Source organism: Maylandia zebra, unplaced genomic scaffold (assembly GCF_041146795.1).
Source record: "Maylandia zebra isolate NMK-2024a unplaced genomic scaffold, Mzebra_GT3a scaffold25, whole genome shotgun sequence".
NCBI classification, from domain to species: domain Eukaryota; kingdom Metazoa; phylum Chordata; class Actinopteri; order Cichliformes; family Cichlidae; genus Maylandia; species Maylandia zebra.
The window spans coordinates 330,893-345,055 of record NW_027490055.1 but is presented as its reverse complement, the minus strand read 5'-3'; the positions used below and the strand labels follow the sequence as shown (position 1 = coordinate 345,055).

Genomic DNA, 14,163 nt, shown 5'->3' with positions numbered 1-14,163 from the left:
TTGTAATGTTTTGATTGTATATTTTGTAATTTTTGTAAAGCCTCACGTAATTGTGGACCCTTGCACATCAGCTTTGTTTGTTTTTTTACATTTTCATTGAACTTAACCTGCTGTCTCTGGTTAAACAGCCGTGAGGCTGCAGCTGAAAGAATAAGAACGTAAACTGTCTTATAGAGCATACGTTTGCTCTCAAACACACCACTCATTTCCCTGTGTTGCTTTCAGTCTGTGCCTAACGTCTTCGTGGTGTGTGTCTCTCTCTTAACATATTGTAGTTTGTAAAATCAGTTGCTCTGCTGCTGATGACCGGTCTGATGCTACCAGTGTGTGTGAATGTGCACAGACAGACCAGGAAACCCTGGGCTGACTCGTTAGGTAACAGGTCTCGTGACCACTTACTCCAACTGCTGAAATGAGAGTAAACGAAGCCGTATGGGTATCCTGTAACTAGAACCCTGTAAAAAGTATCCTTCATTAGGAAACACACAGAGATTAATTTACAGATTACTTTAGTTACCCTGAGACAGTTTACATGCTGTGTTTTATGGAAGGCAGCTTCATTCAGTCCTGCAGGTGGCTTGTTAGCTCAAGAATTATGTATGATTTAGATGTTTTGGTGACACCTAGTGGTAAAAAAAAGACATTAACTTAGGGTGTGATCAAAGGTTTCTAAGTGGAGTAAAGGCACCTGGAACTATCTGTAACGGTCATAATAAGAGTTTGTTCTTTACTGTCATCGCCGTAGGACACACTCAACATTGGTTTTTATGAAAGTCAAAGAAATATTAAAAATGAAACAGTTTAGACTGATACTGTCTGTAATTGTCATTTTTTCCCGTTTCACACCAAAATCTGATGATATTCAAAAGCAGACTGTGAACATTTAATCTGGCTTCATGAAAGGCAGGAGTTACACAACCTCTCCACCAGGAAGAGGGAATGTCTGCGGGAATACAGCTCATGTCAGTATAACAAACCTTTTCACTATTTATTCCTGATTAATATGTTAACAGCATATAATTCAGATATATTTTTCTCTGGTAGTTTATCTGTTGTATGACTTGCGTGAACAAGCACAATAATCTTCAGGACTCGACTGTTACCACAGCAGACCCACATCAGTATCATTCTCTGTTTGAAGGCTGTGCACATGGATTTTCTGTGCTTCTCTTCACGGTTATCAGGAAAGGTACATTTTTGGACTGCATGCATCCTTTTAATTCCCTTTTCCTCTTTCTAACTTTAGGGCAGACATTACTCATAAAACTGCCCATAAAAGAAAATCACTTTGCATTTTAAAGTCAGCCTATCAGCTCTTCCTGCCTGCTGAGGCCTGCTGCCATTAATGTTCATGCAAAGTGTCCCTGATAGGAAAGCCACTGTGCAGAGACAACCCGACATGCTACTTTAATGACCAAAACTTTCCTTTACCCCCCCAAAAAAGAAAAACACAGAACAATACTTCAACTTCCTATCAGCAGGAAAATCTGAAACATTTTGTAAAATGATATTTACAGAGAACAAAAGCTTGTATTAGGACATGAACTCTGTAACCAGCAGAGGAAGTAATAAGTAATTAAAAAATGAACAAAACTCTGATGAGAGCGAGATCGTTTCACACAATTACATGTTTTTATAACACTCTTAGAATAAACCTTTACGACATATCCTGGGGAGGAGTACAAAGACATTTTCTTACATTTTCATGTGGATGTACGCAGGCACACACTGATAAAATAAGAGCAGGAAGTATTCAAAGGCATTAATCACTCAACCAGGAAACAGTATTTCCTTGTAGGGCTGAAAAGTCTAACCAGGTCATTTGCATGTCCGTCCTTTGCTCTGTCATGTTTACAGTGTGGGAAGAGAGCGCGATGAAAGCTGCTCTCTGTGTTGATCCAGTTATAGGCTCAACTGTCTTGGTGCCTGAAATTCACACTGGTAAGTCATGTGTACATCAGCCTATAATTCTGTATACTTCATACTGATGTTCTGAAGTTTCTCTCTGTAGTTGTCTCCGTCCTACCTTCCTTTCATGGCGTTTGAAGGAGCTGCGGCCAAAAGGGCCAAACTCGTTGCATCCAGGGTCCACTGGGGCAACACGGGCCCATGTGTTTCCATTATGGACCAGGACACTCACGGTATGGAAACTACATGCACTTACATACCAAAACTAAAGAATACTAGTTGTTTGCCAGTTTTATTCTCGTTTGCTTAAAACCTCATGTTGCTAATATAAAGATAACTAAAGATGAATTACAATAATAGTTCCCCAGATCATGTTAGTGTTTTCATTACTTTTCTGACATGTGACCCTCAATACTTCCAACTTGTTTCCAAAAATAGCCACATTCTTCTTATTGTATTAGAAAGGATGTCTTTACTGTTAAAGTGTAAAATGACCATGTCAGTTCAACTGTTGCTGTTATGGTGCAATCTGTTAGTGGAAGCGTCCTGCTGCCGTCTCTTTGTGTTTACTGTTAGTGGTTTCTTTATAATTTGCTTGTCCGCCGCAGGAAATCCAAGTCAGGACAGTGTTGGGAAGTGGCTCAGCACCAATGTCACTCAGTGAGTATCAAGGCATGAATACAGACTGCTTTGTCAGTGTAAACAGTTAGCAATCAACCTCTAAGATTACAAAATACCACTTCACTTATTTGTAGTTTTGTCACATTTTACCTTACCCAATATCATAGAAAAACGCATAATAGACACAGCATTTCATGCCTGCAGAAGTAGCATTAGCAGCAGGGAGAGATGATATCAGTAGTGAACAAAAACATGTGAAGGGTCCTCATTGTCAGAAACCATCAAGCTAAGGGGCTGATATGTACATACATATAAATGTGATAATAATGTAATAATGCGTTCCCATTATTATGTTCATGATGGCTTGAACATATCTCCCTCTGCTGGCAACATACTGCAACTTCCGCAAGTGTGTCCATTTCATGTTGAGGAGAGGCACGGCGTGCCTGTTACACGCTTCGCCGTGATAACGCCGCGTACTTTGCGGTGAATTTTTCACACGCCTAGTTGGGAACTGTTAAGCCCAAAATACAATTTTTTTTTTTAAATTACTCGTCTAATGAGTGACTAAGCTAGGCAGCAAAATTAAGGGTTCAAATCAAACGTTTTGGAGTCTAGATTTTTATGGAAATGACTTTTTTCTTTTTAAATCAAATCTCAATTACCCAGAAAACCTGTGTTCACCTGGTCACACCCCCAGCTGCTTTGTAATGATTCACAGAAAGTATCCTGGACCTAGTTTTATATATAATGTTGAAACATGAACTACATCCTTGTATGGGAGAATGTATGTGAAGACCCACTTTACTGACTTGGCTTCATACTAATGCAAGAGGAAAGGTGATCATTGTAACCTTCTCTGGTTCGATGGCTTTATTAACTCACTGGTTCTATGATCACAAGCTGAAAGTTACAATGGCACTAGGGTCAGTAGTCGGTATACTGTCAGTTTAAGTTGCAACAACACCAACAGTTTTATGTGTTCTTCCAGTACAGACAGCTGGTCAGGTCTGAGGACTGTTTTTAATAGATGATGACTTTTCATTGGGGCATTAAATTAAACAAAGACAAAAGATGAACTAAGCCACACTGATCAATATGATTTTGAGATGTCACTTCCTAACATCATTGTTGTTTTGTTTTGCTGAGAACACATTTTAAGAAACACAAATGTTTCCTGTGGATAGTAGTCAGAATTTCATTTTGTGCGTCATAGTTTTTATTTGATTGATCATGAGAAACATCCTCAGGTGTACTCAAACTCTTGACTAAAGTAAAATAAGTAATAAACTATTTACTACTACTTAGTAAATAGTTTATTACTTCTGCTACTTTACTACTATTACAGGTATTTACTATTTAAAGAAATAGTAAATACCTGTATAATTGACCTCATTTTTGTCATATTTGTGGAGGAGATTGAGGATGAAGATGGAGCATACTGTTGCCACCCTTCACACACAGTACCCAATGTTTATAAAGGATGGTGCCCACGACAATAGTACCGTATCCTGCCCACATTATGTGTGCTTAAGTGGACTACTTAGGATGTAGTGACTTGGCTTTATTTTATGAATGAAATAAAAATATAAATAGTTTATTTTTAGCATGAAGACGAGCTGCAGGGATATTTTAAGAGCATGTTTAGAATATGGCAGGTGGTGATAGTAAACGTATCCCCATCCCGACTCAGCGTAATGATCTCAGAAGTGATGGAAACTTACCTCTGTGTGTGAGTACTCTGTTCCTCCTTCTCATAAAATGTGACCTGTGTTTGCAGGGAAGATGCAAAGCAAGAGCCACTGCAGGAAGACGCAGGTATGAACAATGGGAATCCTTCTGTTTCTCTTTTGCCTGTAAGCTCTTTCACGCCTTCACTCCGCCTCAGCTGTATATTGTTTTATTCTTTGTGTTAGTTTGTGCTACAGAGTGGTGAGTACTTTGTCTGTTTGGATTCGGTTGTTTCTGTAGTCATCTAGAGCCCTTTTAAATGAGGCAGAGAGCTCCGCCTGCAAATACGAGCAGAAAATGTTGGTTATTCTATCCTGTAGAGTAGACGCTGCAAATCCTTGATAGACGAAGCTGTCTGATCAATAGATGTTGTTCCTGCTGTACGTTTTTTATACAGTCTATTTTAGATGATCCAGTCTCAACATCATGTGCTGTTTAATGTTTTAATGAGTTGTTTTTATCCAAAACGGCTGCCACAGTCATCATTATGCTTTTTACTGAAGACTATAACTACATTTGAACTAAAACTGAAAATCTGGTGCTTTGGAAATTAAAAGCTGTTCCAACAACATGCACACATTTATGCATGTTGTTGTGGAGCAGTATGAATTATGTAAGCCTTCTTGCCTCACCCCATCCTGAGGCAAGCCTATTCAAACAGCATGCAAATAGTGGTTGAGAACACCATGGGAACAACAAATAGTCCTTATGCCTCTTTCCCGCTCCGGCTCCCTGAAGAAAAACATCCAGCTCGCTATTGTGTCTGTAATTCAAGGCACTGTTGCTTCTTTGTTACACGTGTTTAAATCAAAAGAACCCCACACTATTCTCTGTTTGACTATAACAAGTCACTCACAGTGATTCTGTGGATTTTACAGAATGATGAGTTTGGGCTACAATATCTAGAGAAGAAAATATAACTTTAAGAGAATAAAAACACTGGTGACTGGTCATTTGTGCCATTATTATTCAACAATCATGAATAAACACATGTTTCTTGAACATTTCTACGTACCTGCGCTGGAACCATGTATTTTAACATGGCGTTACAGATCTCAAATCAATGTGCTGTTCTGTCAGTGACAAACAGATGGTTTGTTCATGTCTCTGCTGCTTTTGGCCCATTAGCTTAGCATCTAATGTGTGAAAGGGAAAAGTAATAGACAAAGATCTTCTTCATTATTATTATTATTATTATTATTATTATTATTATTATTATTATTATTATTTATTATTATTAAATGAAAGTGAACAAAAAGTGAATGAAAAATATGCTAGAAGGCATGGTATACATGCAACAGCATAACTAAGTGGCTGGCATAGTTTACAGTAACATTTGTGGTGGTTTTGGTCTGGAAGACCTGCGGTCCAAAGGAGATACGTCCCCAGGGGTGGTTGAGAATAACCAAGCTAAGCTCCCATGGGACTTTCAGATACAGACGGACAAAGTGCTAATGGCTAACCAACCAGACATAGTGGTGGCCGACAAGCAGAGAAGGAAGGTCGTAATCATAGATGTAGCTATACATGGTGATAGCAAGATCAGGGAGAAGGAAGACAAGGAACTCAAGAAATACCAAGGTCTGAGAGAGGATCTTGAGAAGAGGTTGAGAGTAACAGTGGCAATAGTGGTCCCTGTGGTAATCAGAGCACTCTGGGCAGGGACTCCCAAACTGGGTGAGCGGCTCCAGCAGATCTCAGTAATGACATCTGAGATCTCTGTCCTAGGAACACAAAGATACTGCGCACACTGTCGTACTGTTCAAAAGTGTTACAAGGAAGGAACAGTGGTGAACAAGCGAAAGGGTCATTTAATTAGCCAAGACTAATTAAAGAGCAAAGGCTGGTCCGTACACAACGGACAAGTTACTATAGCAGCTCAAACTGATGAAAGACAGAAGGTGACCTCATCTGATGAAACACTTTTTCTTTTCGTGGAAACGTTTGTAAAAGACATGGCACCAGGATGCACTATGGGAAGACAACTAGCTGGTGGAGTCAGTGTGATGTTTATGTGTGGCTGGGAGTCCTTGGCTTCAACCATCCATGTGGAGGTTTCTTTGCCACGTACCACTTACCTGAGCATTGTTGCACTATTCCATGGAAACTGTATTCCTGTATTCAGCAGGTCACTGTGCCCTGCCACAAAGCAGAAATGAGCCTCAATCCATGGAGGCTACAGCCCACAATTCACAGGACTGAAAGGATCTGTTGCTAACATGTTAGCATCAGATACCTCTGCACACCTTCAGGGGTCAGTCCATGCCTCACTGGGTCAGGTCTGTGTAGCTGAAGGGGGACCCAATATTAGGCACATGGTCATGATGTTATGCCTGATGACTGCAACATAGTTTCAGTTGTACGGTACACTTACATATACCATGTTCAATTTCAAACAAAAGTTACATTTAAATGACAATTAACCCTCAATATTCAGGAGGAAAAATGAACCTTTGAGCTTGACAGAAATAGTGATGTGATTCATAGTGCCACATGGAAAACATATAATTGTAAGATTCTTTCCATTTTGACCTGGCCCTGTAAAATGCTTACTGTAGAGATGTAGACATCTTTGTGATTTCATGTTCCAGTCAGTGAAACGGCATACTTTCATCTAAGTGTATCTGCTTTGGCTGAAACAGAAAATGGAAACTGCATTTACACTTTTTGCACTTTTCTAAATGTCTAAATGACCATCAAAGACATTCTTACTGTAAACACCTGATCTACCTCCCATTAATGGCCAATTAAAATCACCAGTTAACCTTCCATGTCTTTGGACTGTGGGAGGAAGCCAAAGTGGATGCTTGTATAGCACTTTCTCCTGGGATTGTCTGTAAATCTTGCACAGGCCCTGACACTGTTGATGCACACTGCCGTAGTATTTTCTGGTTCTCACAATGCTGTATCTTCCCTTTAGGGCCTCTGCAGAGGAACCCCAGCAGTGACGATGACTTGGCGCTGGGTGTAGAAGGTAAATAGTGTCATTTCCTGGACTTGTAAGGCAACATCATCAGCAGGGATTCCTTACAAGCAAACAGAGCTCGCAGTTTAGGAAAATAAGTCACTGCTTAATCTTTCAGTGTATATCTTTCAACACCAGCAGAAAGTTGCCAGAATATCTTGTGTATTTATACTGAGGACAGAGTTGCTGTGTTGACACTTCACCACAACTATCTCAGTGTTTAGCTCATAGAAATCAGGACAGACTTCTTCGAGTACAGATTTCACCGTTTTCAAGTTTAGTCACAAACATGAACTACAGTCATCACAAACCAATCTGACATTTGATGTACCAGGATATAAAAAGGGTCATTTATTTGCTGCCAAGTCTTAAAATGAGGAAACCTGAGAGAAGCTATAGGAATGACATCATCATCATCATGTATTGACTTTTTTCACACACTGCTTTTTGGCTTCATGTGTGTTAGATAAACAATGACACGGTGGAATATGTAGCGTGTTGTTGCCCATCTGAGGTAAGACTGCACACATGGTTTTCTATTACACACTGATTTTTAAACCCATGTCCTGTACTTTCTTTTTACTATGTGTGTTTGCACTGCTGTCTTGGTCTGCGGCTCATTTGCTGATGACCTGTCAATCAAAGGTCAGGAAGTTGGCTTACTCGTATAATTATCATCATCAACATGGTTTATTCAGTATAACATTAAACAAACAACTAAGCTCATAAAATCACCATGAACGGGTTTACTGAGGGTTCAAAGCAACGAAGCTGAGGACATAATGATCACAGAGCTACAGACCACCTTTGGCCTGAGCATTACAACAAAGCACACACATGGAAATGACTGTTTCTGGACTCCCAGTCTGGGAGAGGGAGGCAGGGGCAAGTGCCAAAGCTTAAACATCCTCCAGAAGAAAAAAGGGTGGGAGGGTGAGGGACAGAGAAACACTTTCCTAATATAGCTCAGGGACTTTGACAGCAGACCTTTACAGGTTGTACCGACTTTCAACGAGCAGCAAATGTGTTGTTTCTGCCTTCCTGATGTTTCTGTCTGTGTTTCTGTCATTATAGCTCCACATGCTCCATTTGCTTTGCTATTTGGCTAACACGACCTTTCTTCCCTGCAGCGTCTTTATACGCCAAACAAGGAGTGAAGACGGTCCAGGAGTTTCTGCGGTAAGGAGATCGCTCTTCTTCACCATGTTTCTGTCAGTCATACAGAACCACACAGACAGCAGTACAGAGGGAGTCTGTTGTGACACAGCACAGAGCTCCACTTAAATGTATTTACAGAAGAATAGCTCATAATCAACCAGCATAGACGGATGAGTTTGTTGTTATCAGTGAAGGTGGTTTGAATATGAAAGTGCTGATCGTTTTAAATCAAGGACTAACTATTGATGATGCTTTTAGAGGTTGGATCAAATTTAATATGGTGAAATTTAAGGTGGGAATTAATCGAGGTATGTGCCAACATTGAATTTCTCAATGAACAATATGTTAGGGTGCACAATAGCAACAGTAAGATGTTTATTATAGTTCAGAGGAGTTTCCAAATCTGACTATAACCGACATGGTGGCATGGTAATTAGCTCTGCTGCTCACAGCAAGAAGGCTCTGAGTCCGGCTGTTTCTGTGTGGAGTTTGCATGTTCTCCCCATGTGTGGGTCTTCCACAGTCCAAAGACATGCAGTGTTGAATCTAAATTGCCCATAGGTGTGCATGGTTGTCTGTCTCGCTGTGTTAGGCCAGCCTGTGCAGGGTGTACCCCGCCTCTCGCCCAATGCTAGCTGGGACAGGCTCCAGCCCCCCTCAGCCCTGACAAGGAGAATGGATGGATGGATCTATAACCTGCTAAAAACTATAAAACTATTAAATTAAAAAAAAAAAAGAAGCAAAGACTTTCAGGGTTTAACTCAGCACCAGGGAGAGGCTGCTACAAACACATATTACATAACTTTCAGTTGAAGCAGACTATAAGATATTACACATCCTTATATTAAGCAGAGCTAAGTGGTGAGTGAGTGCCACTTCAAAACTGTGCTTCATTAGAATTAATAAAACATGTTACAGTGATACCAGCGCCTAAAACTACAAATATAGTTGCACAACTACAAGTAATATTTACTAGGCAAATGAGCTCACGCTCCCCCTCTGCAAAGCACATAGTTTGCATAGAAAGTAAAAGGATCATGGAAAAGCTATTAGGATGCTTGACAGCTGTACAATAAATATGAATCAGCCAAGAGCAAAGGGGTCAAAGACAACAGGCTCAATCGGGCAGTGATCACCAAAGACCAGCAGAAGATGTGAGTGCACAATTAAACGTGTCTTTTCTCTTTTCTTTCTCTTTTTTTAGTCTTGATTAGCAGGTCTGGAAAGATTGTGTGCTTTTGGCAGCTTAAAATATCAGATCTAATATGGTTGAAATACCCAAACACTGTACTCTAATGTAACTTGAATGTTTACAAATAAGCATAATAAATAAAATAACACTAAATGTAGGTATCTATCATAGCGTTTGAGCCTTTAAAGAATATAATGGGATTTCTGGTTTGGGTTGCATGCGCACATATATAGAAGGAGATACGAGATAAAAAGCTGGTCACTCTGATGAGCTACAGGTCACTTCATTTAACATCGGTAAGAAAGAAGCTAGGCCATTAAATATAATGCAATAATCCACACATGACAGGTGTCATTGTCTCTGGCTCTCAACTTCAAACCACCTGGTTACTAATGAATATGTAACTGAATGACTTCATCTATGAAAGCTTTTTAAACTAGAGCTGCACCATCGTCGCTAATTCAGATTTGAACCTGTCCAATCAAGTTTTGCAGATTCTGATTTCCTTTCTACAAAGTATAACTGACAGCATATGCAAATAAAAGCTCTTCAACAGAAAAAGGTTTCATAATAAAATGACTTATTAAACTTTATACTCTCTTTTAAACAGCAATAAGTTACAGTATCTTATCTCACATACAGTGCTCTGCTGTACTTCTATTTTATTTTAATTTTTTGTATACTTGATTAATCCCCTGTAGGGAAATGACACTGTGCATTTAACCCATTCACTCAGTGAGGCAGCCACCAATCCAGCCCCCGGGGAGCAGTGTGTGGGGACGGTGCCTTGCTCAGGGGTATCTCAGGGTAGCCATTGATCGTGGTGTGAACGCTCTACCTACTGAGCTATCTCCTCCCCCGTTTATGCTAAAAATCAGAGGATTCCGGTTGCTAGCTGATCGAGACATATCAGCGCACTCGTTCGATATTATTTTTTCATTTATTTCTAGAGTTTTCTTATGTTACGAGCTGAGCAAATTCATTGCCATAGTTTTGGAAGCCATAGATTTTTTTTTACCCTTGTTAACCAAATTGTATAACGTCTATCTATTTGTGCAGGGATAAATTCCTTATCATGTGAGACCCATCTGAGTTGTTTGAGACCAGTTCCTAGTTTAAGACTTTCACACTCATCAATCCATATCTTTAAAGGAGTTTTAGTCCATTCATTTAAATTATTTTTCTGTTCCAAATATAATTTTTTATCTCCTAATATTGTCTGTAGTGGTAATTTTAATTGTGTCACCTCTAAATATTTCCATTTTGCTTCATACGTTGGATCACACCAATAAATTAAATATCTTAATTGTGCTGCTTTAAAATAACTTTCTAAGTTTGGGAGGGAGAGTCCACCTCTTTCCTTAGGTAGTTGCAAGGTTATATATCTAACTCTTGGTTTGCGGCCCTTCCATATAAATCCCGAAATCATTCTGTTCCATAACGCAAATTGTTTAGCTGGTATGTGTACCGATATAGATTGAAAAAGGAAAAGCAATGGTGGAAGTATATTCATTTTAATCAGGTCAATCCTATTATACAGATCAAGTGGCAGTAGGTTCCACCTTTGAATATTTTCTTTCAATTCCCTTGTAATTGGTGAGTAGTTTATTTCATAGATTTCTGTCAGTGTTTTGGGAATCTTAATACCTAAATATTTAATTATTTTATTATTCCAATTAAATTTAGACATACTTTTGATCTTTGTTGTGGGTACGTAATTGTATGTGATCACCTGTGTTTTTTGTATATTTATTTTATATCCAGAAAGTTCTCCAAACGTTTCCATCTTTAACCATAACTTAGGTAAGCTTCCTTCTGGGTCTGTGAGGGTCAGCAAAACATCATCTGCATATAATCCCATTTTATATTCCGTATCCATATCCCTTTAATTTGTTCATCCTCTCTAATAGCTTGCGCCAGTGGTTCAATAAATAGAGCAAACAGGGGTGGGCTAAGCGGACATCCCTGCCTGCATCCCCTCTGCAAGGCCACTACTCCAGTTAAGCTCCCATTTATTTTTATTCTTGCTGAAAGTGAATAATATAAATTTTTAATCAGCTGAATAAAAGGGTCTCCGAAACCAAACCGTTCCATAACCAAAAATAAATAATCCCACTGGACGGAGTCAAACGCCTTTTCTGCATCAAGGCTTAGTGCAATTGATTCCGTTTGGGATTTATTCATATAATCCATTAAATGTAAGGCACGTCTTATACTGTCTTGTATCTGTCTGTTTTTGAGAAATCCTGTCTGATCTTCGTCAATAATTTCTGGTATAATATTTTTAAGCCTTTCTGCTATTATTGAGGTGAATAATCTATAATCCATATTCAGAATTGAAATTGGTCGATATGAGCTGCATTCCCTTTTGTCCTTGCCCACCTTTGGAGTTACTGAAATGATTGCCTGTCTCCAGGATGCTGGTGACTCCCCTCCCTCCAACACATAGTTAAAACATTTTAATAATAGTGATGATAATAACTCTCTAAAGGTTTTATAATATTCTGATGTAAATCCGTCCATACCCGGCATCTTATTTGTTTTTGTTTTCGCAATGGCTTTATCCAGTTCTTGTTTAGTAATTTGTTGCATTAGTCTTTTGTTTTGTTCCCGTCCAATATTAGGTAAATCCAGAGAGTGCAAAAATTTCTGAATGTTTAGAGGGTCAGCCTTTTGTGTCTCTGAATATAAGTTTTTATAATAGTTTTCAAATGAGTTTTGTATTTCTTTAGCAGTGTAACACATTTTTTGTGTCTCATCATCTTTTATACTGTAAATTCCTCTTTCTTCTTGTTGTTTTTTAATTCTCCAGGCTAATAGTTTCTTTGCTCTAGGGCCGTAATCATAATACTTTTGCTTAACAAATCTGGCCTTTAATTCTTCTTGTTTGTCATATATATCATTTAATTTATGTTTTGTTAAATTTATCTCTTCCAATGTTTGAGAGTCTTCAACAGTGGCGTGTTTAGTCTCTAAATTCTTTAATGTAAGTAGTAACTCATTAATTTGCCTTTGTTTCTCTTTCTTTTTGTACGAGGACCACATGATCAATTTTCCTCTCATTACCGCTTTGGATGCATCCCATGTAACACTTGGGGACACCTCTTGATTATCATTTTGTTCACAGTAGTTTTTATACTCATTTCTTACAAATTGTATACACTTGGTATCGTTTAACAAACTCCAATAAGTCATTCTGTCACAAATGTTTTAAAGGCACACTGCTTGGTGGTTGGTTTCATAGACCCATGGCAATGGGGGAGAAAACACCTGAATTCAAAGGTTAAGTGGTGTGTCTGTCTATTTAATATATGCTGTTCTAAAATCCATGTTCATCATAGTGTGTTAATAGGCTTTCGCAGATCCACTAATCCACTAATCATCAGTGATGATTCTTAGTTACTGTAAATATAAATTACTCTGACAGTTGGTACGGATTCAGATTGAAAGATTAATATCACTGGCATTAACTGAGTCAATCGAGGAGATTACAAATGCTATAGATCAGAAACAGTATGCAGCTGGATTGACACAATCAGTCATGTCTTAATCAATAAACGGTAAATAATACAGGATCAGGGGGATTGTACTGCACTGGGTGACTATTCTTCATCATGCTTGGACATCACATGTGGTGTTCCACAAGGCTCTGTACTGGGTCAAAAAATGTTCATTATCTATAATAATTTATTATAAATTATATTTGTAAGGTATCTGATATATTAAAATTAGCAATATTTGTAAGTATTTTTTGTTCTGGGAGGGAATCCAAAGGACCTGCTGGATATGATCGACTCAGAAATGTGCAAAATTAAAAAGAGGTTTGACATAAACAAACTGTCACTAAATATGTAAAACTGCTGATTCATGGTGTGGAGACTGAAAGAGTTCTGAAATACAAGTTTCTTGGTGTGATAATAGATGATAAAATAAGATGGAAGTCTCATATAAATAATTTACATAACGTTTCAATATTAAGTAAAGTAAGAGACATTCTGGACCACAAGTCACTCCAGAGTCTCTATTGTTCATTGCTTTCACCATCTCTGCATTACTGTGCAGAGGTTTGGGGCAAAGCTTATAAATGTTCGCTATCATCAACCTTCATATTGCAAAAAAGGGCCATAAGGATAATCCATAAAACTGGTCACAGAGATCATACAAATCCCCTATTAAAATCAAAAATACTAAAATTCACAGATCGGGTTCATTTTCTCACTGCACACATTATGTATAAAGCAATAAACAACCTGCTTGTTGACAATACTCTGTTTTCTAAAAGGGAACATCCCTGTATCTGTATCTAAAAAGTGATTGCAGCTCTGTGTGGAGACAGACGTCCCAGCAGGACCTGAATGTGGTTTTTGCAAAGCACGAGGAGGAGGCGGGGCTTTGATCACCATTTTCACAACAGCAATGTGTATATGTGTGTGTGGGTGCGTTTATATAAGTATATACATATGTATGTGTAAATTTGTACATTTTTTAATGTGTTAATGGGGTTATAAAAATAATAAAGAAAGAAAGAATATTAATGAAGAATTTGTGATGGACTGAGCATAAACAGGAAGTAAAGTGCAGACTATGA

General features: G+C 38.5%; 1 protein-coding gene across 1 annotated transcript in view; it reads left to right on the top strand.

Annotated features, from left to right (window-relative positions):
* The first annotated feature begins 1,857 nt into the window (after window positions 1-1,857).
* The window catches only part of itprid1 (ITPR interacting domain containing 1), a 32,511-nt gene continuing 20,205 nt past the window's right edge, over window positions 1,858-14,163 (top strand). The window contains exons 1-6 of the mRNA XM_076881579.1: window positions 1,858-1,941; window positions 2,012-2,141; window positions 2,517-2,568; window positions 4,310-4,347; window positions 7,181-7,234; window positions 8,356-8,404. Coding sequence (XP_076737694.1) covers window positions 2,036-2,141; window positions 2,517-2,568; window positions 4,310-4,347; window positions 7,181-7,234; window positions 8,356-8,404 — 299 coding nt within the window. The 5' untranslated portion in view covers window positions 1,858-1,941; window positions 2,012-2,035. The remainder of the gene's footprint in view (window positions 1,942-2,011; window positions 2,142-2,516; window positions 2,569-4,309; window positions 4,348-7,180; window positions 7,235-8,355; window positions 8,405-14,163) is intronic.